This window comes from Felis catus, chromosome A2 (genome assembly GCF_018350175.1).
Source record: "Felis catus isolate Fca126 chromosome A2, F.catus_Fca126_mat1.0, whole genome shotgun sequence".
NCBI classification, from domain to species: Eukaryota; Metazoa; Chordata; class Mammalia; order Carnivora; family Felidae; genus Felis; species Felis catus.
In genome coordinates this window covers 26071260-26095264 of record NC_058369.1, presented here as the reverse complement: position 1 = coordinate 26095264, position 24005 = coordinate 26071260, and the positions used below count along the sequence as shown (strand labels likewise).

The following is a 24005-nucleotide window of genomic DNA, read 5'->3' as shown; positions in this document are numbered from 1 at the left end:
GTGTTACGAAGATAAATAGAAGGAACAGTATGGGCAAAGGCCCTGAGGTAGGAACCAAGGATAGTCAGTCTCAGAAGAGAGTAAAGCAACAGTATGTGGCTGTATTGTACTGCATCAGTATTGTTGTTATTCTGGTCTTGAGCATCTGAAACTTCAATTTACAAGGCCTTTGCTAAATCCAAAGTATCCCTTATTTTATTAAACACTGTGTCCTTGGGTATTGATTTCTATTACGTTTCAAGGCATAGTCCTGGGACAATTATTCTGACTGCTCTAAGCCACAGGATCCTCTTAGAAAATGAACGCATGGTGCCTGGCCCTGTCACAGCCCCAAAGGTTCCATGGAGTGGCAGCGTCTTCCAACATACCTCCTCTTTGTTCCCTTCTGGGTCCTCAACAAACACCATCACGTCTCCTTGCCCGGCACTGATGGTGTCTACAGTGAACTTGGCTGGCTGCTTTACCATGTTTCCAGTAGGCTCGATTCCTGTCAGGTTTACAGAAGCACATTACAAGTTAGGTGGGGGCTTTGACATAGGCCATCACCCACAGTGTTCCCTTGTTCTGTTCCTTCTGGGGGAACTGAGAGATGGGACCCAAGCCTGTAGCTACCATATGAGAACATCTGTGACAAGGATTATCAAACAGGTCAAAAGCCCTAATTTTGTCCTTGTTATTTAAGTGATCTCCAATTCTGAAATATTGAGAGAAATTCAGTAGAAGTCTCTACAACTATGAAAAATGAACATAGTAACTACCAGTGGGGTTTGCCCTGAGGGAGGTGACACGGGGGAAGGAGGAATGAGGTATGGGAGAAGAGCTCATTTTTCACTAAAGACAATTCTGTATTGCTTGAAAGGCTTAAAAATTGCATTCAATCATTATTTTTTTAAACAAACTATTTATTTTGAGATGACTGAGCAAAATAATTTGAGATACGCACCTGCAGGTGAAAGAAATAATACCTTTATCCAGTTCCCCAAATGTTACATCGTACAAAACTCTACTACAGTATCACAAGAGTCCTGAGCTTGACACAGTCAAGACAGAGAACATTTCCATCCCCACAGGGATCCTTCATGTTGCTGCCCTCTCATCGCCATACCCACTCCCTTCCCACCCCACCCTCTTCCCACCCTAACAACCACTAATCTGTTCTCTATCTCTATAATTTTATCATTTCTAGAATGTTATATAAATGGAATCACATATCATGTAACCTTTTGGGGTTGGCTTTTTCTACTAAGCATGATTTTCTGTAGATTCATCCAGGTTGGTGCCTGTATCAATAGTTTGTTCTTTTATTGCTGAGTTATATTCCATGATATGAATGTACCACCATTTGTTTAACCATCTACCCACTGAAGGACATTTGGGTTGTTTCCAGTTGTCTGTTGCTGATAAAACTGCTATAAACATTAGTGTACAGGGTTGTATATGAACATAGGCTTTCATTCCTCTGGGATAAATGCCAAGGAGTGCAATTGCTGGGTTGTATAGTAGTTACAAGTTTAGTTCTTTTTAAGAAACTGCCCCCACTGTGTTCTAGAGTGGTTGCACCATTTTACATTCCCACCAGCAATGGATGAGTGCTCTAGATCTGCTTTCTCTGCATCTTTGCCAGCAGAGAAAGTTATCATTACTTTCTATTTTAGCCATTTTGATAGCTGTGTAATGGTTTTAGTTTGCATTTCTCTTATGGCCAATGATACTGACCATCTTTTCATGTGCTTCTTTCCCATTTGTACACACCCTTCAGTGAAATGTCTGTTCACATCTTTCGTCCATTTCATAATTGGATTCTTTTCATGACTGAGTTTTGAGAGTTCCTTCTTTATTCTAGATACTAGGTCTTTGTTGGATATGTGGCTCCCAAATATTTTCTCCTGGCCTTAAGTTTGTTTTCTTGTTCTCTTAACTACAAAAAGTTTTAAATTGTTCTAAAAAGTTTTTAAAGTGGGGCACCTGTGTGGCTCAGTTAAGTATCTGACTTTGGAACAGGTCATAATTTGATAGTTCATGAGTACAAGCCCCACATCAAGTGAGCTCAAGCCCCACTTTGGGTGAGCTCAAGCTCCGCTTCAGGCTCTGTGCTAACAGTGCAGAGCCTGCATGGGCTTCTCTCTCTCTCTCTCTCTCTCTCTCTCTCTCTCTCTCTCTCTGCCCCTTGTTCACTCTCTCTTTCTCTAGGAAATAATAAAATAAAATTATAAAATAAAATAATCAAAATAATAAATAAATAGTTTTTAAAAGTAAAGTCTAATCATTGTCTCCACAGCATTTTGAGTTCTGTTTGAGATGGTGTCTTAGGTGGCCTGCAGGGTGGAGGCTAAGGGCACTTGTCTTGCAAGAGAGTGGAGTCATCCAGGAGTGTGCCTTCACTGTAAGAAAGCTTCAGCAACACAGTCCAATCTTCATGTGCCATGCCAAGACTTCAAGGCACAGACCACACTTCATGACATTTTTTATGTTCTTAATTTTGGTGAAGTCCAACATATTATATTTTCCCTTTTATGGGAAGGCACAGCGCCTGACAGGGCTGGATCCCGGCTGAGATCATGACCTGAGTCAGACACTCAACTGAGACACCCAGGCACTCCTTTCTGAGTTCTTATCATGGATGCCTGTTGAATGTTGTCAAATGCTTTTTCTGTATCAATTGATGTGGCCCTGTGATTTTCCTTCTTTATGGCCTGTTATGGTAGTAGATTTTTTATTTGATGTTTATTTATTTTGAGAGAGAGAGGGAGAAAGCACGCGTGCATGCACCTGCTTGAACAGAGGGAGTGATGGAGAGAGAGGGAGAGACAGAATCCCAAGCAGGCTCTGTGATGTCAGCGCAGAGCCCAACTCAGGGCTTGATCTCACGAACCGTGAGATCATGACCTGAGCTAAAATCAAGAGTCAGATGCTTAACCATCTGAGCCACCCAGGTGCCCTGGTAGTAGATTGTTTTGACTGATTTTCTAATAGTGTGCCAGCCTTGCATCCCTGGAACAAACTCTGCTTGATCATGCTGAATAATTATTATCATATATTGCTAACTATTTGCTAATATTCTGTCATACACCTTTAAAAAGAAGATTGTATTTATTAACCCCAAAGTCATTCCACTTTGCTATTTTCTGCCTTGGGTTCTGGCAGCCTGCTCAATATTTTAAAAATATTTGTAAGATCTATCAACTGCTATTGCTCATTATGTTTTGGGCTTCCGATGATATTAAGGGGTGCTTTGGTGGCTCAGTTGGCTAAGTGTCCAACTTTGGCTCTGGTCATGATCTCACCATTCATGAGTTTGAGCCCCCTGTCAGGCTCTGTGCTCACAGCTCAGAGCCTGGAGCCTGCTTTGAATTCTGTGTCTTCCTCTCTCTCTCTCTCTCTCTCTGCCCCTCCCTGACTCACACTCTGTCTCTCAAAAATGAATAAGCTTCAAAACAATTTTAAAAAAAGAAAAGAAATGCAAACTGAAGAAGCTACATAGTTGGAATTCATTTCGGCACAGAAAAAAGGCAGGAAAGAAATACCTCGGACTTTGAAGGAAAGAATGGGATTAGCAGTTGGGAAGCAGGGTTTTCAATTTTTATGTTCTACATTCTTCTTTCGCTTAGAATGTATGTAATGATCAGGTCACTTAATGCATAAATATGGACTTAAGATATGCACAAATACCTAGTCCATCTGATTCCAACAGCTTGAGAAATCATTTACTCTGCTACTTACCCAAGGCTGGGCTTGGGTTGGCCCACCTTGGCTAATAACCATGGTTGGTCAGGAGGCTGAACCCCACCCAGCCTCTGTGAACTCTCTCACAGCTGTGCTAACTGTAAGGACACAATCATTCCCCCAGACTCCTCACAAGGGCGCTTAAGGCTTGCTCTGCAGTGAATACTTTACTCAGAACATGGGTGTTAAGAGAGGTTTCTGCTTAGCTCACGGATGCATGCTTTCAACATACCTAACCCCGCAAGCAAGCCCACCACAAAGATCTGTTTGTGGCTGTAAGTTTGCCTCACTCCAGCCCTCTATCCTTTCAGTGAATGGGTCTCAGTGAGTAAGATCTGCAAGTGCCAACCGGCTGGTAACTGCAATCTGGCCAACGTCCAAAAGATAAAATTAAAAAACAAAACAAAACAAAAACACTCTCAATCCTTTTAGAAACTAGAAGATGAAGTGTTCTCTGTACTTTGGTTCACTAGGCAAAAATGAAGCAATGTGGCCACACAAGAGAGAAAGAAAACTGCCCCTGCCCTCGGTCTCACCACAGGACAAAGATAAAATCTTAAGGCTCTACCCATGTGGCCTGATGTGTGGCTCTGTTGCCCAAAATGACACTTGGCCCTCCTACTGATAAAAAGAGAAAAAACAGACACAGAATTCTTGTACAATCCACCAATTCCACTTTTAGGTATATACCCAAAAACTGAAAGCAGGGATTCAGATACCTGCACACACACGTTCACAGCCGCATTATTCACAGTAGCTAAAGGTGGAAGCAATTCACATGTCTGTTGTCGGAAGCATGGATAAAGCGTGTGGTGTATATGTGGGGTATATACATTCAGCTTTAAAAATGAATGAAATTCTAACACATGCCATGACATGGGTGAACACTGAAAACATTTTACTAGGTGAAGTAAGCCAGACACAAAAGTACAAATATTTTATGATTCCACTTACATGAGGTACCCAGAGTCGGCAAATTCATAGAGACAGAAGGGAGAATGGAGGTTTCCAGGAGCTGGGGGAGGGGGAAATGGGGAGCTATAGTTTAATGGGTATAGAGTTTCAGTCTGGAAAGATGAAAACATTCTGGAAATGGATGGTAGAGACAGTTGTACAACACGGTGAATGTACTTAATGTCACTAAATGGTACATTTTAAAACAGTTAACATAGGGAATGTTATCTTATGTATATTTTACCACAACAGAAAAATGCAAAAAATATATACCTATGAATACATACATGTATGTGCGTACATACATATATTTTTTAAGGTGCATTTTCTCCACAAGGACAGAAAATGTTAAAAAAGGCAGATCAGGATGCCTGGATGGCTCAGTTGGTTAAGCATCTGACTTTGGCTCAGGTCATAATCTCGCAGCTCACGAGTTCAAGCTCTGTGCTGACAGGTCAGAGCCTGGAGCCTGCTTCAGATTCTGTGTCTCCCTCTTTCTCTGCCCCTCCCCTACTTGTGTGTGCTCTCTCTCTCTCTCTCTCTCTCTCTCTCTCTCTCTCTCTCTGAGAAATAAATAAACCTTAAAAAATAAATAAATAAAAAATAAAATAAAATTTTAAAAAGGCAGATCAGGGGCACCTGGCTGGTCAGCAGGTGGAACATGCAACTCTTGATCTCAGGGTTGTGAACTGGAGCTCCCTGTCGGATGATTACTTAAAAATAAAATCTTAAGGGGTGCTTGGGTGGCTCAGTCGGTTGAGCACCCGACTTCGGCTCAGGTCATGATCTCACAGTCTGTGAGTTCGAGCCCCGCGTCAGGCTCTGTGCTGATAGCTCAGAGCCTGGAGCCTGCTTCGGATTCTGTGTCTCCCTCTCTCTCTGCCCCTCCCTCTCTCTCTCTCTGTCTCTCTCTCTCTCTCTGTCTCTGTCTCTCTGTCAAAAACAAATAAACATTAAAAAGAAATTTTTTTAAATAATAAAATCTTTAAAAAAAAAAAAGCAGATGAAGGAATGGCAATGACTAGCTACATTCCTGAACTGTAGCAAATAGTCATTTTCTAGAAAACAGCATCGTGAAAGGAAACCGTTTCACATTAACAATGGGGAAACTGGACAGCCAGTGATAAGGTGACCTCAAACAAGCATTTTATGCCTTGGTTAAATTCAATCCATTTGACCAATTTTGTCAACAAGAGATTTCCTTTGCTGTTTGAAGCTTTTTTGCTATTAAAGAAGCATAACCTTGAAAATCAGAGATTCCTTATTCTAGCCACCACTCTTCGTTATGCTTTAGGGAAAGCACTTTTAAAACAAGCATGGACAGGGGCTTATGGGTGGCTCAGTTGGTTGAGCGTCCAACTTCGGCTCAGGTCATGATCTCATGGTTCGTGGGTTCAAACCCCACATCAGGCTCTGTGCTGATGGCTCAGAGCCTGCAGCCTGCTTCAGATTCTGTCTCCGGCTCTCTCTGCCCCTCCCCCACTTGTGCTCTGTCTCTAAAATACATAAACAGTAAAAAAAAAAAAAAAAAAAAAAAACAAGCACAGACAAGCCAACCTTTAAGTGAATGCACATCCGGGAAGGGCTTCAAACAAAGTGCCCAGTCCCGATACACACAAATGATTGCACAGTGCCACCTCGATGTCAAAAGGAACCTCAAAAGGCAAGTTGGTTCGTTCCAGAACTATCAGGGTCTCTCTGGTGTTCTAAATCATGCTAAACAAACAGATAAGAACCTGACCACTAAGATTGAGAACTGCACACAGCACCATTGCCCTGGCCCTTGGTCACCTTAAGACTAAGCTGACACCAAGTAGGGAAATGCTATTTTCAAAGGGAATGAGTGTATGGAACATCTTGTTACAAGACAAGTGCTTTGCACTCTTCAGGAAGTCAGTGTTATACATAAAAAAAAAAAAATTTTTTTAAGGGAAGCTATTCTAGATTTAAAAAGTCTACAGGCACCTGGGTGGCTCAGTCGGTTAAGAGCCCGACACCTGATTTCAGCTCAGGTCACGATCTCATGGTTGTGAGATCAGGCCCTGCACTCAGTGCAGAGCCTGCTTGGAATTCTCTCTCTCCCTTTTTCTCTCTCTTTCCCTCTGTCCCTCCCATGCTCATGCTCTCCTTCTCTCTCTCTCTCAAAATAAAAAAAACATTTCTTTAAAAAGAGTCTAAAGAAACAACAAAATTAGTAAGTCAATCTTTTTTTTTTTTAAGTTTATTATTACTTTCTTTGGAGAGACAGCACACACGTGCAGGGAGGGCACAGACAGAGAGAGGGACTGAGAATCTCAAGCAGGCTCTGTGCTGTCAGTACAAAGCCCAACGTGGGGCTCAATCTCATGAAATCTGAGATCATGACCCTAACTGACTAAACCACCAAAGCGCCCCTGTAGTGAATCTTAATCAGATCTTGGTTTATAAAACAGCAAAAACTATGATAGACAATTTTAGGACAATAGGGAAATTTTCACATAAACTGGATATTAGTTGATAAGAAATTGTTAATTTTCTTACTGTGATAATGAAGACTGGTTATACAAGAGGATGCCCTATTTTTAGGAGAGGCTTGTGAGTGAACTGTCACAATGCCTACATTCGACAACCACACACACACACACACACACACACACACACACACACAGGACTCAAGAAAACTATTGTTAGAATGGTTAGAACTGCAGATTCTAGGAGAGGATATACAAGATATCTTGTGCCTCTAAATGTGATCCCAACTGTAATTACGAAAATTAAGAAATATAATGCACTCCTTCCTTTCCCCATAACAAAGGGAGTAAGTTGTAGCTCAAGGGGCTAATCTTTACCAGAAACCACCCTGGGCTGAAATACAACAGTTCTTAAAAAGCTGGTGTGCTTGAAGTCAGATGGCAGCCAGAACACCAAATGCCTCAACATGCCTTTACCCCACCATAACATTCTGAGCAGAACACTGTCCTGCAGCCCGCAGTGGCCTCAGTGATCATAAACAGGATGTCTCAGCAAGGAAGTGTCTGTCAGGGGGTCACAAGAGCTCCCTCCCCATGTGGAAATCTGAAGCAGCATGAGCATGACCAAAGGAGAAATGAATCAGCAGCCTGATGACACAGGCACCTGCACCCCCTATCCCCAGCGGATCAGGCCTCTCTGATTTCTCATATGAAAAATGGGAAAATAGTCCTGTCTTCATCCCACGGTTACTGCACTAAAATCACAATGCAATAAACTCATTCTCCATCACATTACAGCAGCAGCATTTCTTAAAGCCTAGATTCACAAAGCAGAAAAGTTGCTTGTGAACAAATGGACCTTGAGGTAAAAAGCATCTGACAAAGGAGGCCTGGGAGGTCTTCGAGGATCAAGCCTATACATTCTTGATTCTAAGAACCTTCTTCCTGAAGCCACATAATCATGTCTAAGACCAGAGGACAAGTCTTAAACCCAGCAAGACCAGTGCTTACCTCGGCCATAGGCCCTGGCTTTCTTCGGGTTGAGTTTGGGCTTCAGAGGAGCTCCCGGCTTGAGCTTGGCTTTGGGGAACTGGGACAGGTAAGTCATCACCGAGTGCTCATCCACATCGGGGTGAATAATTTCTTCAGGAGTGATGACCTAGAATAACAGCATGGTAGGTGAACACCCAGAGTATATCACTTATAACCGCTAAAGTTTTTGCAAATGTCTCAAGTCAAACACTATAGACATTAAGAAATTGAGTCAGCCTCTAAATTAAGTGAACTTTTATCAAATTACATGCCAATGTCAGTGTTTTTAACCTTTTAGAGGTGTCATTATTCGTTTTGGAAGCTGAGGACCCCCTCCAGACAATTTTTTTAACGTTTATTTATTTTAAGAGAGAGAGAGTGCGTGCACATGTGCACGAGCAGGGAAGGGGCAGAGAGACAGGGAGAGAGAGAGAATCCCAAGCAGGCTCTGCGCTGTCAGTGCAAAGCCCAATATGGAACCCATGGCTCATGAGATTATGACCTGAGCTGAAATCAAAGAGTCAGACACTTAACCAACTGAGCCACCCAGGAGCCCCTCCTCCAGGCAATTCTATATGTAATTTCCAGAGGTGCACACCCACCCTCCAAAAAAGGCCTGCTCACCCCCTACCCTGGGGAAACTTTCCAGAAGGGGTAAGCTATGTCAAGTGAGGAGGAAGAAGAAACAAGTATACACAGGATTTGCACATATTACCAAAAAGCACATAAACTGGTCCTTCCCTTTGCTCATCTACCCACTGCCTGCATCTCTATGAACTCTGCTACCAATAAAAAATAGTAATTAAAAAAAAAAAGAGAGAACACAGCAACATATTAGATCTGTGGTCTTGTTACATGCTGAAGCCCTAACCACCCGGGTAATGGTATTAGGAGGTGGGGCCCAAGGGAAGTAAGTGGGTTTAGATGAGGTCATGAGGATAGGGCCCCCAGGATGGGATTAATGCTCTGATTAAGAGAAGGAAAGACCAGACCTCTCTTTCTTTCCCATGTGAGGGCACAGCAAGAAGCCAGTTGTCTGCAAGTCACAAAGAGGGCCCCCACCAAGAACTGACTCTGCTGGCACCTTGCTCTTGGACTTCTAGCCTCCAGATATGAGAAATAAACTTCCGTTGTTTATACCATCCAATCTATGGTATTTTGTTAGAGCGGCCTGAGCTGATGACAATGGGTTTCAATACATTAAGAGCCATTAAAAAAAATAGGGAGGAAGTTAATTTCTCCTGACATGTAGCCTAGGAGCAAGATTACACCCATGCTCGGCAGGTAGCCTCCTTGAAGGCATCACAGCCTCAGGCCTACTACCTGACCTAGTCCTAAACAGTACAAAAAATCTCTCTGCCCCCCGTAAGGGTGCTGAGGAGGTAAGGTAAGGCAGTACTCCTCAGACCAACAGAAGGCTCTGTCTCATGAACTGGGTTAACTAAATGCAGATGAATAACATATATACCCAGCTTCCCTCACCCCAAAGTAACACACACACACACACACACACACACACACACACACACACACACCAGAAAACATACTGATCATTATCCTCCAGCAACAGAACAGCTACTTGGGTTTGAACAATTGCCTTCACTCATTCCATAAAATGTAGGATGTGCATTGATTTGACATTTCTTCCAGGCAGCTCCCTCAACAACTATACAGTGCCAACATCACACGTACATCAAAAGGAGATGGTTCTAGGTTTAAGAGGAGATGAAAAAGATACCATACCACTTACTGAGGATGGGAGAGCCAAGAAATGGGCCATGAAGCAGAGACATGATGTCAAAACCAAAGAAATACAGGCAAAATTTTCTATCTCCCAAGGGATCCTATTACAAAATACACTGAACTCGGCTCTGATTACTTAGTCCATAATGTAACCAGTGGTGAGGTCATCCATCCACGGCACTGGCCACCTACAAGTTCTCTTGACCAGGGCTTCAAATATGGGAGTCTTGGTATTTAAATGTCAGAGGGAGTTTTTTAGCCTCCTTGAAAAACCTTAGAAGACAAGACCTCAACTATGTAATGTGGCTACTGTCAATGGTATCCAAGATTTATTCAATTTCCAAGTTCTCTTGTCATATTCCTGTGATAGGATTAGGAGCAATACAAATTCTTCCACAATTTCCAATAATGGTAGGTCATCCTGGTTTAAATTAAAAAAAAAAAAACTTCTAAGTCCTGTGACTGTCCCTAAGATACTGGATCTTTAAAAAAACTTCTAAAATATGTAAAAAGTGGTCAAATATTGGCTATTTCTTACAGTTCAACCTAATCATTAAAGTCCACATTTGCAGTCTTGTATCTCAAGACAGTCTTTGAGATCTTTGGAGCAGAAACACTAGAAAATTTGCCACATGTGACAGAGCACTGTGAAGATTTTTGAATGATCTGCAAGCACCTCAATCAATGAGAACCTGTTATTATGGGTAAACTGAGGAAGAGGGGAGAGTGTTATAGGCAATACTCTCTGAGGGCTGAGGCTGAGGATGTCAGACTGCCTGCCACACCGAAAGAGGCATCCACAGAGTCTCAGAACAAGCTGGAGGATGGAAATAGCCCCATGGGACATGGTGTTGCTTGTATATATACCTGTGGGACACCCAGCCAGTCGTCTGCTTGCTGCATAGCTTCCCGTGCATTGTCCACAGGCTTGCGTGGATCCCAGGATTCCCAGTCTGGACACAGACCTGTTAACATGACACAAAAGATTCTGTTAATATTAACTCACTGAAAAGATTAAAGGAAGCCATGTGCTTAAATTAAACCCCTTTGGTATCTTAATTCAGAGAACAATTTCTTCCTAAAATCATAGTGAACTGTATATTTTAAGGGCAAAAAGTATCCACTCCTCCAGAGTAGAAACTATTCTGAGTCTAAACTGAGAATTCTCCTTCAGGCCATTATTTTCTTGCATTAACACAGAGATTATTCACTCCTTGAAGGTGTGGTATAAATAAATAAACAAAGCCTATAAAACTATTTTAGCCTGGTGCCTTTTTACAGGGGATTTTCCCCCCTACCACATTTGCACTTCTGTAGTCCAGTCACCAAACGTGTAGGGTTCACGCCAGCTGGATGTTCTACAATTTAACTCAAAATTGATACAATCTATGTAGAAATCGTGTAAAATCCCACAGGTTAAGGGCTCAGTCCCATAAGACTGTCCCCTTCCCCCACTTCACCAAATGCAAGTCCAGGCTGTCACTTGGACTTCTAACAGACCATTCTATAAATTGCAGGTTCTCACAACGCCTCCTCAGATTCAATCGTTAACCAGAGTGGATCACAGAACTCAGGAATACCATTTAATTGCTAGATTATTGATTTCTTAGAAAAGGCTACAACTCAGAGTGTCTGGGTGGTTCAGCTGGTTAAGTGTCTGAACCTTGATTTCAGCTCAGGTCATGATCTCACAGGTTCAAGAGATCAAGCCCTGCATCAAGCTCTGCACTGACAGCATGAAGCCTGCTTGAGATTCTCTCTCTTCTGTCTCTGCCCCTCCCCTGCTCACACATGTGCACACACTCCCTCTCAAAATAAATAAATAAACTTAAAAAAATTTTTTTAAATAAAAGGCTATAACTTGGGATCCCTGGGTGACTCAGTCAGTTGAGCATCTGACTTTGTATCAGGTCATAATCTCGCGGTTCGTGGGTTCGAGCCCCACATCGGGCTTGCATCCTCTGTCCCTCTCTCTTTCTGCCCCTTCCCCACTCTCACTCAAAAAGTTTTAAAAAACAAATTTATAATTAAAAAAAAAGTTACAACTCAAGAACAACCAGGTGAAAGAGATGCATATGGCAAGGTATGGGAGAAGGCGTGTGGGGCTTCCATGCCCTTTCCAGGTGCACCACCCTCCCAGCACCTCCTTGTGTTTACCAACCTGAAAGCTCCCTCAAATGTATAGTTCAAGGAATTTTGTGGAGACCTCAACATGTTGTCATGATTGATTAAATAACTAGCCACTAGTGATTAACTCAACTTCCATCTCCTCTCCTCTAACCTTGGGGTTAGGAGACAGGGCTAACAGTTGGGACCCTCTAATCACCTGCCCCCATCCTTAGCAGCTGTCTAAAAGTCATCTCATTAACATAAACTCAAGTGTGGTTGAAAGGAACCATTGTCCTGGCTCTTATCACTTAAATTCCAAGGGTTTTTGGAGCTCTGTGCCAGGAAAGGGACAAAGACTAAAATATATGTTTCTTTTATAAGTCAGAATATCACAATCCTATTCCTAGATACATCTAAAAAGACTGCACTAGCAACTGTATTCTGTATAATTCAAAAATCCACTTGCCCAAAAGCCCAAACCTAGAATCATCTTAAAAGCCTCTGTAAACAGGAGAAGTATAGGACTAAAGTAAACATCCACAGGTTTAAACTGGTAAAGAGGTATCCTGAAATGTGTCTTTCGGTGGAAGCAAGGAAGAGGGTGCTGGGAAATTAACTAATGCTGAGCTTTGAGTTAGTTTGGGACATCACCAGCTTATAGGCTTTTAAGACAGAATGAGGCCTGGAGTTAGCCTGCCCTCCCTGTCCAACATAGGCTAGCCAGCTCCGCTTGGGAGTGTCGGGAACCATTAGCTTACTAAAAACTAATGTGACCAGCATATACAGAGTATTCGTAAATGGAAAATATGATTATTAAAGTAAATTTTTTATTAGAAACAATCTTGAGGGTGCATATAAACACAGGCTCTGGTTTTTCTACGGAGTGTGTACCAGCAAACTCTACCCATCAATCTAAACCCTCCAGTGAGGATAATTACTACCTTGGTGTGCACTCAACCACTCAGAAAAGGGGGGAAAGCCTCCAACTGGATCCTGACCAAGCACTATTCCATAGCAACGCAGAAAAAAAAGGGTGGAGAAAGCCATGTATAGTCACCCAGTGGTTGATAAAAATGGGTACTTTCCACTCAATGGAAGTTTTTAGATTTTCATGCCAAGTCAACTAACAGGGCCACGTGTTTCTGCTGAAGTCAATGGGAAACCAGGCACCAACTGTGGGAAGAGGCAGGACTTTGGAGTCTGGAAGCTAAACCTGCTCCAAGAACTACAGGATTCATTGGGGATTTGGGTAAATAACTGAGTTCAATGCTCAAAAAGTCAATGGATACACCTAGAAGGTAAACAGAGCCAGTTTTAGCTCCCTTTGCTCTTACAGGGGGCTAAAACTAGGAGAAGACACCAATCACAGCAAACCCAGCTTTCCCATGAGACAACCAAGGGGCTTTGGGCCCACAAATCTCCATCCTGAAAAGCTGGCTCAGGCAGCCATGGACACTTACCTGGGGCACAGCTGTCTACCAAGGCTCCCAGAGCCTTGCCATCTTGCCAGTTCTGGTTAAAGTTGGTGATGGGCAAGTAGGGGATCTTGTTCTGAATCCATCCCAGCAGCCTCTGCTTCGGCGTCTGCTTCTTGGCATCGTCATCCCCTTCGTCCTCCCACACGGGCATGGAGATGGAGTAGTGGAGGATCAGTGTCCACACCAGGCCCAGGATGAGCTTCAGGTTCCCATCCACAATGGCTTTGCTATCTGGGGAGAGAGGCACAGGCGTGGGTTGGCACCTTCCTCTCGGTTGTGAACGAAATCTTCATTTGTCAGAGAACCACACAGAACTATTTCAGCATGAAAGGACTGTAATGTTAAAATTTGCTTCAAAATACTTGAGGATGGGAACAGATGAAACTAGATTCCAAAATGTTTACCAGTGTCGTGAAATCATGGGTACATGAGAATGTATTATACTTTTATCTCTACTTTTCCATATGTTGGAAATGTTCTGTAATAAAAAGAGCTTTTAAATTTTAAAGGACTCATTTCAGAAATACAGACAATAAAAAGAGGTGGCTGAATTCCAGGGACAACCATCTGTTTAACTTGATAGTATGTGATCTACCAAATTATATGTGTATGTGTTTGTATACATATACATATACGTGTGTGTGTGTGTGTGTGTGTGTGTGTGTGTGTGTTTGCTGCCCTGAATTTATATTCTACTATACTTTTCTTTTCACTAATCATTATGTCCTAGAGGTGTAAGAGGCAAGTTTCCCTTCAGATCTCACCATCCCTGGGTGTTATCAATCATTTTCATCTCTGCTCTTCTCTCCAGTTAGTCATTCATAAGATAAAGTCATTAATAGTTAAGCTAATCCAGCTGGGCAAAGTCTCTGTTGCCAGAAGGAAAAGTGACTGGCCCAAGGTCCTGGCTCCTCTCTAGTGCTCCCTGAGCTTAACACAACAAGCCATACACCAGCCCTTCTAGGAATCTTCCAGGAAATCTCCCTGCTGCTGGTTTCTACTTTCTACTCCCTTGGCTTCTCTATGGCCCTCTGTCCTCTGTCCTCTTTCCAACCTCTACCTACATCCATCAAAATCCAAACATTACCAATAAAATCTCTCTATCTCTCTCCCTGTCTCCCCCTGCACACACTTCCCCTCCTATCCATCCCCAATCTCTCTCCCCCTCTCCCTTCCCCTCCTGTCTATACCCCCATCTCTCTCCCCCTCACCCACATCCTTCCCCTCCTATTACCCACCCACCCACTCCCCCCTCTCAATTTCCTCCACCCTTTCCCCACCAAACAACCCCTGTTGCATGCCCCTATTCTACCAGGACCCCAAACTGAAAATGTCAGAGCCATCATGGACTCCTCCTTCAAATCTCAGGTTGCCATTTCAACAATGTGTCAATTCCCTTCTCTACCTACATCTCTTGGCAAATCCTTTTCTCCACCTTCCCAATAAATGTGTGGCTCCTCCTCCCCTCTCTCAGAGTCCTCGACAGCCATGAAGCTGAACCATGTTCACATAACCCTACAACTATCTTTCTAGTCAGGTACCTCTGTGCTTCCAAATTCACCAATGGTCCCAACTGCCCACAGTCAAACTCCTTAGACATACAGCACCCTCAGAACCCCCAAACACAGCCTGCTTTTTCACCCTTGTCACCCCTCCCACCACAGTTCACACTCCAGACTCAGAGACTCCTCATTCCTGGACTACATCCTGCTTTGGACTCCATGGACCTCTCCATGTGTTCTGTATTCCCTCTGGTGGGAAGACCCTTCACCCCCATCCTCCTGTGGGACAAGCCCTGGCTCATCATCCAAGGACCAGATCCAACAGGTGGTGGCCCTTCACTCCCACCAACATGTGTGTGACTGTGCCAGGGTCCTCTCAAGACAAAAACCATTCACTCCTGAGCCTCCAAGCCCCCATTCCAGGACTGTGAGCACCTGCCATCGAGTAATGAGCCTTCACCATCTTGCAGCTCCCTTCGCCCTGTCCCACCCATTCACCCACCCACCACAAACCACCTGAATGTCAGTTAGACACATGCCAGATTGCACTTAATGAAACCCAACTACAACCACATGAGAAATATACACACATACTGAGAAGGAGTAAACCCCATGTCACTCAAAACTGAAAGGGTGGAGACTTTTTTTGTTTTTAAATTCACCTGGTTATTGTTAGTCCTCTCACAAGAAAAGATCCTCTTAAAAGGGCGCACCCAAACCCACAGAAACCAAAGGTGCTTTTATGGTTGTAGATTCAGTCATAATAAAACTCGATCGTGTTAAACTGTACAGGGTAAAGAGTATCATAAACTGGCTGGTAAGACAATTTATATTTGAGCAATCCTCACTCAAAGTTAAGGTGCCCAGAGATTTTCTATACAATGAATTGTATAAATAATAACTTTTAAACAGGACAGTCCACATAACTCACAGGGCTCAGTGACAAATGAAAATACATGACTTCTCGTCCAAAAAGGATTAAGAATTTCAAGATGGCAACAGCAGAGCATTAAACCAAGCACAGAACCCTCCTGAGAGCAGGGCCCTGTACAGCTGCACAGACTATGTGACCACAAAGCCCCCTCTGCTTCTGAGGTCCTGTGGTCAATAAAGCAATAATCTGCAGAAGACACTTGACCGTGCACAGAACTTGAACATCCGAGGAGTTCATCCCACGGACCATATGTTTCTCCAGCTGGCAGCCCTTGACCATGACGGAATTTTTTTGATAGGATGTCCTGTTATAAGGTCGTCTTTGAAGCGCTACTGATTACTGAGTTACTACCTACCAATCATAAGAAATTCCAGGTCAAACAATTTTCCATGCCAGAGTCCTTTATTTAAACTAAAGGGAGAAGAGCAGTCCTCAGAAGGGGGAAGCACGAGGTGGGGATGAAGTAAAGTATGTGAATGCTTAGCGTTAGTCAGCGTACCCGTGCTGGACCAGGCAAGGTCAGGTCTTGCACCAGGCAGGATCTGAACAGGCCAGAAAGTCTCATGCAGCCACACGCATCAGACTACAAAGTTCAACTTTCCTGAGTTATGTGTTAAGTGCTCTTCAAATGCAAACTTACAGATTTTATCCATAAATCAAAACATGAAACCAGTTTGCTCTATTTTTACCCGGCTTACACATGTTGGTCTGAAGGAATGAGACATGAGTCTTTTTCGAAAAAGATTTCAGGGGAAATATGACCCAGTAAAAGTCTGAGCCAAATTTATGAAAAATACAATGCCCAGAACTTCTGTTTCCAATGAATTCAAGGTGGGTGTCCAAACGGGAAAGCCCCCATTAAGATCTCCTTGGGATAAATGATACTTTTGCTCTGCTATTCTAAGAAGCTGGAGAAAGAACAGTCCTAGTTCCAAAAGTGATTTTGACAGGTGAAGGTTCAAATGCTTTACCGAACTCTTGGAACAATAAAACGATGGCAACTTGCCCAAAATGACTCCCCCTTTCCCACCCACATGAAACAGAAGACTCCCAATGCCTTGAAAATGAAATGCTCCACAGCATTACAGTGTCAATGTCTGACCATCACAACAGACTACAGGATTTTCAAACGTGAGCGTGCTCTGTGATGTTTATGTCGAGTGTAAACATGAAACAGAAATGTAAAAGGAGGGAAGGTCCAGGTCAGCTGGAAGCCTCTCTGGCAGGATTCCACCTCATTGAGAGCCTCTTTCTGGAATAAAATAAGCCAGCGCCCGCCACGCCTGCTGGACCTCCTAGAATCTGCTTAGGTTGTAGTTGGCCTGGAATCTGGCCACAGGTTTCTCCTCCCCAGATCCAACCAATCACAATTCCCATGTAACTGGTCCTGGCTCTGGACAGCACTGACCCTCCAACCGCATACACACCCTCTGGAACTACTTAAAATTATCCAGCATTGCTTCTAAGTGAGGGCAGTGGCTTTTTTTCTTTTTTAATAGCTAGAAAGTTAATTTGAGCTACTGCAAATTCTAGGATGGAATGTTTTCACGTCATTTCTGTACACCGGTTCTCCAGTCCTCCCTGAGTAGCAATCAGGAATGGGCACATTCATGGGGGAGGAAACCAGCTATTTTTAGGCAATCTTTGGAAGCATCTTGGAAACATCTACTGCGTAGACAAGTTCCTCTGAGGAAGGGAGATGGTGATCTTTCCGTCTCTCATACCAGGAGGGCAGGATCCACACCACCAACTGCATGCTCACCACATTCACTGTGCCCATCTCCTCTCCTATTACTGATTCACCAGGGTGGCATGGTGGGGGTTGGGGGGGGCGGGGAGGAGAGGCCTGAGCAAGCACCGTCCCACATTTCTGCCCTCCTGAGTAAGAACAGCAGGTCATCCAGCAGCCACAATGCAGCAGCTCACTGCTGGGTCAGAAACAGCCAACAAGGGACTTCAGGGGTCAAGGAGACGTAGGAGTTTCGGGAAAGCTCCTCCTAGTACGCTTGAGGAAAAGCACCCAGACCATAATCCAACTATGATTTGGTCATCTGGAGAAGAGTCTCTGCCTCCATCCTCCCATCTCTATTACCCTCTGGGAGGCAACGTGGCACAGTGGTTTAAGTACAGGCTATGGAACCAGCCGCTCCTCTAGACAGGTCACTTTGAACCATCCATCCATCCTCTCTGGGCTTTCTGTTTCTTCATTTACCAAATGGGAATGATCCCAGTCAACACCTTCACAGGGCTGTTACTAAGAAGCAGGTGGGTTATAGAACACCATGAGTTGAGCATAATGCCGGGGACAGGGTAGGCACTTCATAATACCTTCCTTCCTCTCCTTACTCATTCACCTCATATCTGAATACCTGCTCTGTACCCAACACACTTCCCTAGAACCGGAAGCCCAGAAGCTATAATCCCAGTTTTGTAAGTGAGCAGGAAACAGAAGTCAGGGTTAGTCAGGGTAATTCACAATAGTACCTTGCGAATTAAAAGGAGGATGAAATGTTCAATGTGTCACTACCCTGAGCCATGGAATTCATTAGAAGGGTCATGAGCCTCTGAGGTTCCTGTTCTCCTGTCCCAGGAGGAGGCCGACCTGCATGCTGTAGTGGACTCAGGACACATGAGGTAGGTGCAAGGGGGACATTGTGGCGCTAAGTACTTTAGGAGACCACTATGGCCTGAGATTCCTGCAGACAGAAACCAAGAACTACACAGGAACCCGACTGCTGATAATCGATCAGACCTTATTGAAAGAGAATATGGTATGAAAAGAGGCCCACAAGAGCCAGGGGTCTGGCCCCAACTTGACTTCCCAACTTTGCATTTCCCTAGGGTTAACCTTGATCCTTGGCCTCAGCTGGCTTGGCCTGGAACTCTCCCCCCACCTCTCTTGACCTAGATAATGCCTCTTCTAGGCCCAACTCTGCAAAACTAGAATAGGTCCCCGGCTAAGTGCCCCCTCAATGCCTTGTGCCCTTCTCTCTCAGTGCAGCTACAGCTGTGCCTGCCTCCTGTGCTCAAAGCGGCAGCACCACAACGGCAGGAACAGGCTGTTTTGCTCCCCCGATCATGGACGCTTGGCTGTTGGCAGGCACATTTGGCTCCCTGCTCTCTCCTCTCTGGTGCTCTGTGAGAGACAGGGCCGCTTCCCCGCTGAGTGGATGCGAAAGTACACACACAGCCTTTCAGACAGAACTCTAATCTGCTCCAGACTGTGTCCACCACTGAGCCCCCAGCAGGCAATACAGCATGTGGCACAGAAACATGGCTGGGGAGGTCCCTGAGGCTCTGCAGGCGTGGGCTCGGCACCAGCAGACTGGCTGCAGAGGCCTGGCCAAGTGATCTGACCCCAGCGTGCCTCAGTCACTTTACCTGTAAACTGGGGATAATGTTGGAACAGGAGAATACAGCTGCTGAGAAGACTGCCTGCCATAACACATTTCCAGCATTCAGACCCCTATACAGTCAGTTGTCATTAAATCCTAATATTAGTACTATTACTCTTACCACCACTGACTTCAACATGCTTTTATCAACCTTGAGACAAAAAGAACAAAGGCAGAAGGGAAAAGTGAAAGCTTAGCAGTTAAAGGTGGTGACCTCTGCGTAGGCACCGGGGTTTCCTGTCAGCCTTGACTGCTTGGGTGAGCCAACCCAAAGAGCATCCTGTGAAGGGCTGCCCCAAGGTCACCCCACAGTGCAGCACTCGGATCACCTGGGCCCAGGATGCAGGTGGCAGACGGGGCTCACTGGCATCCCAGCTTGGTTTTATGGTTCCTCCCCATCCTGCCTTCTCTTCCAGCCTGCACAAACTGTGGCTGAATTGTTGGCCTCGGTTGCCCAAACAAGAGGGTACCCTCAACTAAAAGAAGGCTAAGTTTACCACCGTCCTCAGTTTCTCAGATGTCACCGTTCCCTTCATCATTAAAGATGACCGTCTCAGTCCGCCGTCCAGAACCAGGGTCCATTTCTGGGGGTGCAACGGTCCTTCCATCCGTACAGCAGGTGATGGACTATGTACACAAGACTGTGCACCTGCCTAGACACCCATGGGCAGGATGAAGGGGCCAGATGCCTTCACCCCTGCTCAGGGCTTCGTACAGGGCCTCAAACCATCAAAAGACCACACAGACTTACAGCCAGACTGGACAACTCACACTGCTGATGGCTGAAGGGTACTTGTGGTGAAGGCCACAAAAACCCTGCCTCCTCCTCTCCCAGGCATGCGGCTTCCAGCTGGACGGTCCTTCCTAGCCTCCCTTGCAGCTCAGCAGTGTGGTTGCTTCACCAACAGACAGTGAGCAGACAGAAGGGTGCCATGACTTTAGGGCCTTGGGCAGGGGGAGTGCTCCCTCCTACCGCCAGCAAGAGCCCCTGACATTACAGTCACTTAGCTTCAACCTGCGCTCAGGGAGGCCAGGCAAGGTGATAGAAAGAACCTGAGTCCCAGAATAGGGTGCCCTGCCAACCTGAATACTGAAAAAAGCCACTGTATTTGGGTTTTTTCTCTGTTACAGCAGCTTACCTATAATAAGAGGATGTTCTGGGTCCTGAAGTCCTGAAGTCACACGGGCCAATTTCTAATCAGTAAGATAAAATACAGACCACGATAAAACAAGGGTGGATTGGAGCACTCTGGTCAGCTGGATTTCCAATCCTTTTTCTTACTCAGGAACTCTCAAGGATGACCAAGGAAGTGTCTGAGTTAACCATTTTTACACTTCACTTCAGGGTTCAGTTAACAAAGAGTTCATTTGGAAGGCCCTTTCATGTTAGTAATATTTCAAGAGATGACACAATAGACCAAGGGTGGCAAATGGCATTAGCATGTGAGGTGAAAACCCTTTCAGGTGTTGAGAAAGATTCTCGGGCCCTATCTGGGGTCAACAAGAAAATAGATTACCAATGTCTGCCACGACCAGGCACAGGGAATGGAGGCTCAATGAGGAAGAACTGTATAGATTAGTCATGCCTGCTCTGGGCACGGCATGGGGAGCAGTGGCTGGGACTTCTCTGCAACAGAATTGAGCAAACATTGCCAAATCCCTGATTGGAGACTTCTACTATAGGCCCATAACACATTCCTTATGCATAACCTCAGACTTCAAATTTCCTACTTTGCCAACTATTCCTTCTGTTTTCTCTCACTTGCTAGACAATTTTTGCCCGGAATAATTGGAACAAATTATTTCATAAATACCTTATTTTTATTTTGATACAGAGTTTTTGGTGGACATTCAGATCACAGATACTATGCTGGTGTCCTGCTTCATATGTATCCCAAACACCCGATTCTCTGTTTAAGAGGCATCCTTTGTTTAAAAGAGGCATTTGCATCACTCGGTGGGCTTCCAAATGCCACTTTTCAAAAGTTTTTATCACTTCTGGGGATTACTTTATATCCAGCGACAAAGTCATACTGAACCTTAAATGAGACTGGTATATTTGTGGGTCTAGAACTTAGTCTCTTCCAACTAGTATTAGTGGGAAAGCCTTAAAAAGTTAGAACAAGGATTCTAGTCTTGTTATAAAGATTACAGAAAGAAGGGAAAAAGGAAACACGCCCCAAAATGGTCAAAGCAATGTATTCTAAACTAGGTTTTTGACCTCAAAGCCACAGGTCTCCTAAGTGAGTAGTAGGACAAGGGTCCCAGGGACCCCTGAGCATGAGCAGAGAGTGGAGGAGCCCGGAGTCCAGTCACTGGGAGGCGCTGGTAAACCCCAGTGTGAGCTCAGAAGTTCTCAGTGCGGTGATGTCTATCCCTGGCCCATAGCTTTTAGGCACAACTGCTCTGAGAACATGTGCAGATCAAATAATAAACGCTGGCTGCAAATGGAGGTCCTTGTCACCTGTGGACTCCAGCTCAGCCTCACCTGAAACACAGCTCACGGCCCAGGCCGGTCCTGTGCACCAAGTGCAGCCCACAGGGAAACCCTTTGGGGAAAAGCATGAGGGCAGGAGGAACCAGGCCCGGAAAGACTCCTAAGCACCTCCCCCTCCTTACATCAACAGCAACCAAACTGTAACAGCAACTCCAGACTTTTCCAGATCCTTCTTCCAGACCTCTCCCCTGGGCCTGGCCCTGTGCCACATGCATCACCTCATGTAACCCTCACAGCAACCCTAGAAGGGTCGCTTTTATGCTTAATCTCATTTTACAGATGGGAAGACAGAGGCCCGCAGAGGCAATTGTCAAAAGTAACATACAGGAAGAACCCAGATTTAAACCCAGTTCTCTGCTGTCTGAGCCCAAACCTCCATACTTCTCTAAATACACATTATGCCATGACAGCTGTATAAGGTGAGTGCAACAGGACTCACATTTCACAGATGAGACAGAGTACAGGAAGGGACACACCCATGAGGCCCACGGCCAGTTAGTGGCGAACTTGGGAGAGGAACCCAGGTGGGGTCTCTGAACCTGCCACTGTCCCAATCATTCCCACAATCCCTAAACTGTCGAGGTTTAGAAATGAAAAATGTGGGCAGAAAGTGACAGCTTACGGCCTAGGAGGTGCAAGCAGAGGTCAGACTTGTATTACTTTAGTCCCTCTGTCTCAGTCATGACTTGGCCTTTACTGCATCCCAGAAACTGGGGATTCCAATGTCTCTACATCTGGGAGGTCCACCATGCATGACCTAGCGCTCAGCATGGGAAATCAGAGAAGATGACAGAAAACACACCTCTGTCCCCATTTACCCCAACCTATTGGTCTGTATTTTCCCCAGAAAATAGAAATTAGGGTCACTCACATACTTGAAAGCTCCATTTGTTCTCATACCCAGCAAACACTTCTGCCTACAGAATGCCAGGCCCTGTGCTGGACACAAATTATGCTTTTATGTAAGATAATAAGTTAAATTGGCTTTAAAACACTCCACAAGGAGATGACAACATTATTATAATGAAAACCATCCACCAACCCACTTCTTGCAACCCTGCCCCGGGGAAAGACATTGAAGACTTTTTAAGGGACAAAGGCAAAAAAATTTCTTTTTTGCCTTTTGTCCCACATGCTAAGCTGTTTCTTAAAAAACTTTTTTTTCCTTTTGTAATTAAGAGTAAAAGGTAAAAAATAATAAAGCTGATGAAGAGGACAGGTATTCATCCTTCCACTGCAAACTTGTAGAAGTTGAGCCTTGTTAGAAAAAAGATCAAGGTGGTTTCCTTGGTTTGAAAGGGGAGGAATCAGTTTGCATACACTCCCACCCCCTGCCCCCGCAGCCCACATCATGTTACAACTCCTATAAGCCTGTTATAGAAATGGCAGCCTGCCCAATGATCGTGAAGTCATAAAGTGAACAAAACTCCCAATTTAAAGCCTTGAATAGGAACCAAGCTGAGGGAAATTCCAAATCGTTTATAATAGCTGGCTCCCATCATTACCAACAGAAAAAGGATGAAGTTGGAAGAAAAGAAATTCTCAAAGGACAGACACAGGGAGGGGCACATTCCCTGCTTTACCTGTATTGACACTTTTCAGACAGTTACCCACTGTCGAATTTGTACCCCCAAATTTGAATCTTCAACCCAAAATTACACGAGGAGGCCTTTGGACACATGTGCCACCTAGCCACAACAGAGCTCTCTCAGCCCAGACCTGGGCTCCTCCTTGTGGGTAGAACTCCACACCACCAACATCCATGGATAAAAAGCGTGGACAAGAGGGCAGGACTGAATCCACTCAGGCAAAGGGGAGCCCACCTGCTATAAGAATTAGTAGCCAAGAAACCCAGGTGCCAGGGACACTGAGTTAGTCAGTGATGGAGCAGTTGGGGTTCAGAGAAGCCTGGCTCCCCTCTCAAACATGGCTACCATGTCACTTCAGTGGGTCACTTCCCGGGTTTCAGTCTCCTCATCTGTAAGCTGAGAGTCAGAACTGAATTCACAGTGTCAAGCTATTGTGAGATAATGTAGTAAATTGGGTAGCATTCTGCCTGAACCAATCCACCATATCAGCAGAGACCAGTATAGCTACTATTATTATTTCTGCAATATTATAAACACACACAAGTTCAAGAACTAACAGTGTCCCATTAACATCATGAAAGATTCAATGCCATTCAATT

General features: G+C 44.6%; 1 protein-coding gene across 7 annotated transcripts in view; it reads right to left on the bottom strand.

Moving 5' to 3' along the window:
• FLNB (filamin B) overlaps nucleotides 1-24005 on the bottom strand; it is a 142210-nt gene that overhangs the window by 71871 nt on the left and 46334 nt on the right. For all 7 annotated transcript variants that reach the window (XM_019823423.3, XM_019823424.3, XM_045051752.1 and 4 more), the window contains exons 2-5: nucleotides 13472-13720; nucleotides 10770-10867; nucleotides 8139-8286; nucleotides 369-487 (exon numbers count right to left, since the gene is read on the bottom strand). In XM_019823423.3, the coding sequence (XP_019678982.1) occupies nucleotides 369-487; nucleotides 8139-8286; nucleotides 10770-10867; nucleotides 13472-13720 (614 nt within the window). The remainder of the gene's footprint in view (nucleotides 1-368; nucleotides 488-8138; nucleotides 8287-10769; nucleotides 10868-13471; nucleotides 13721-24005) is intronic.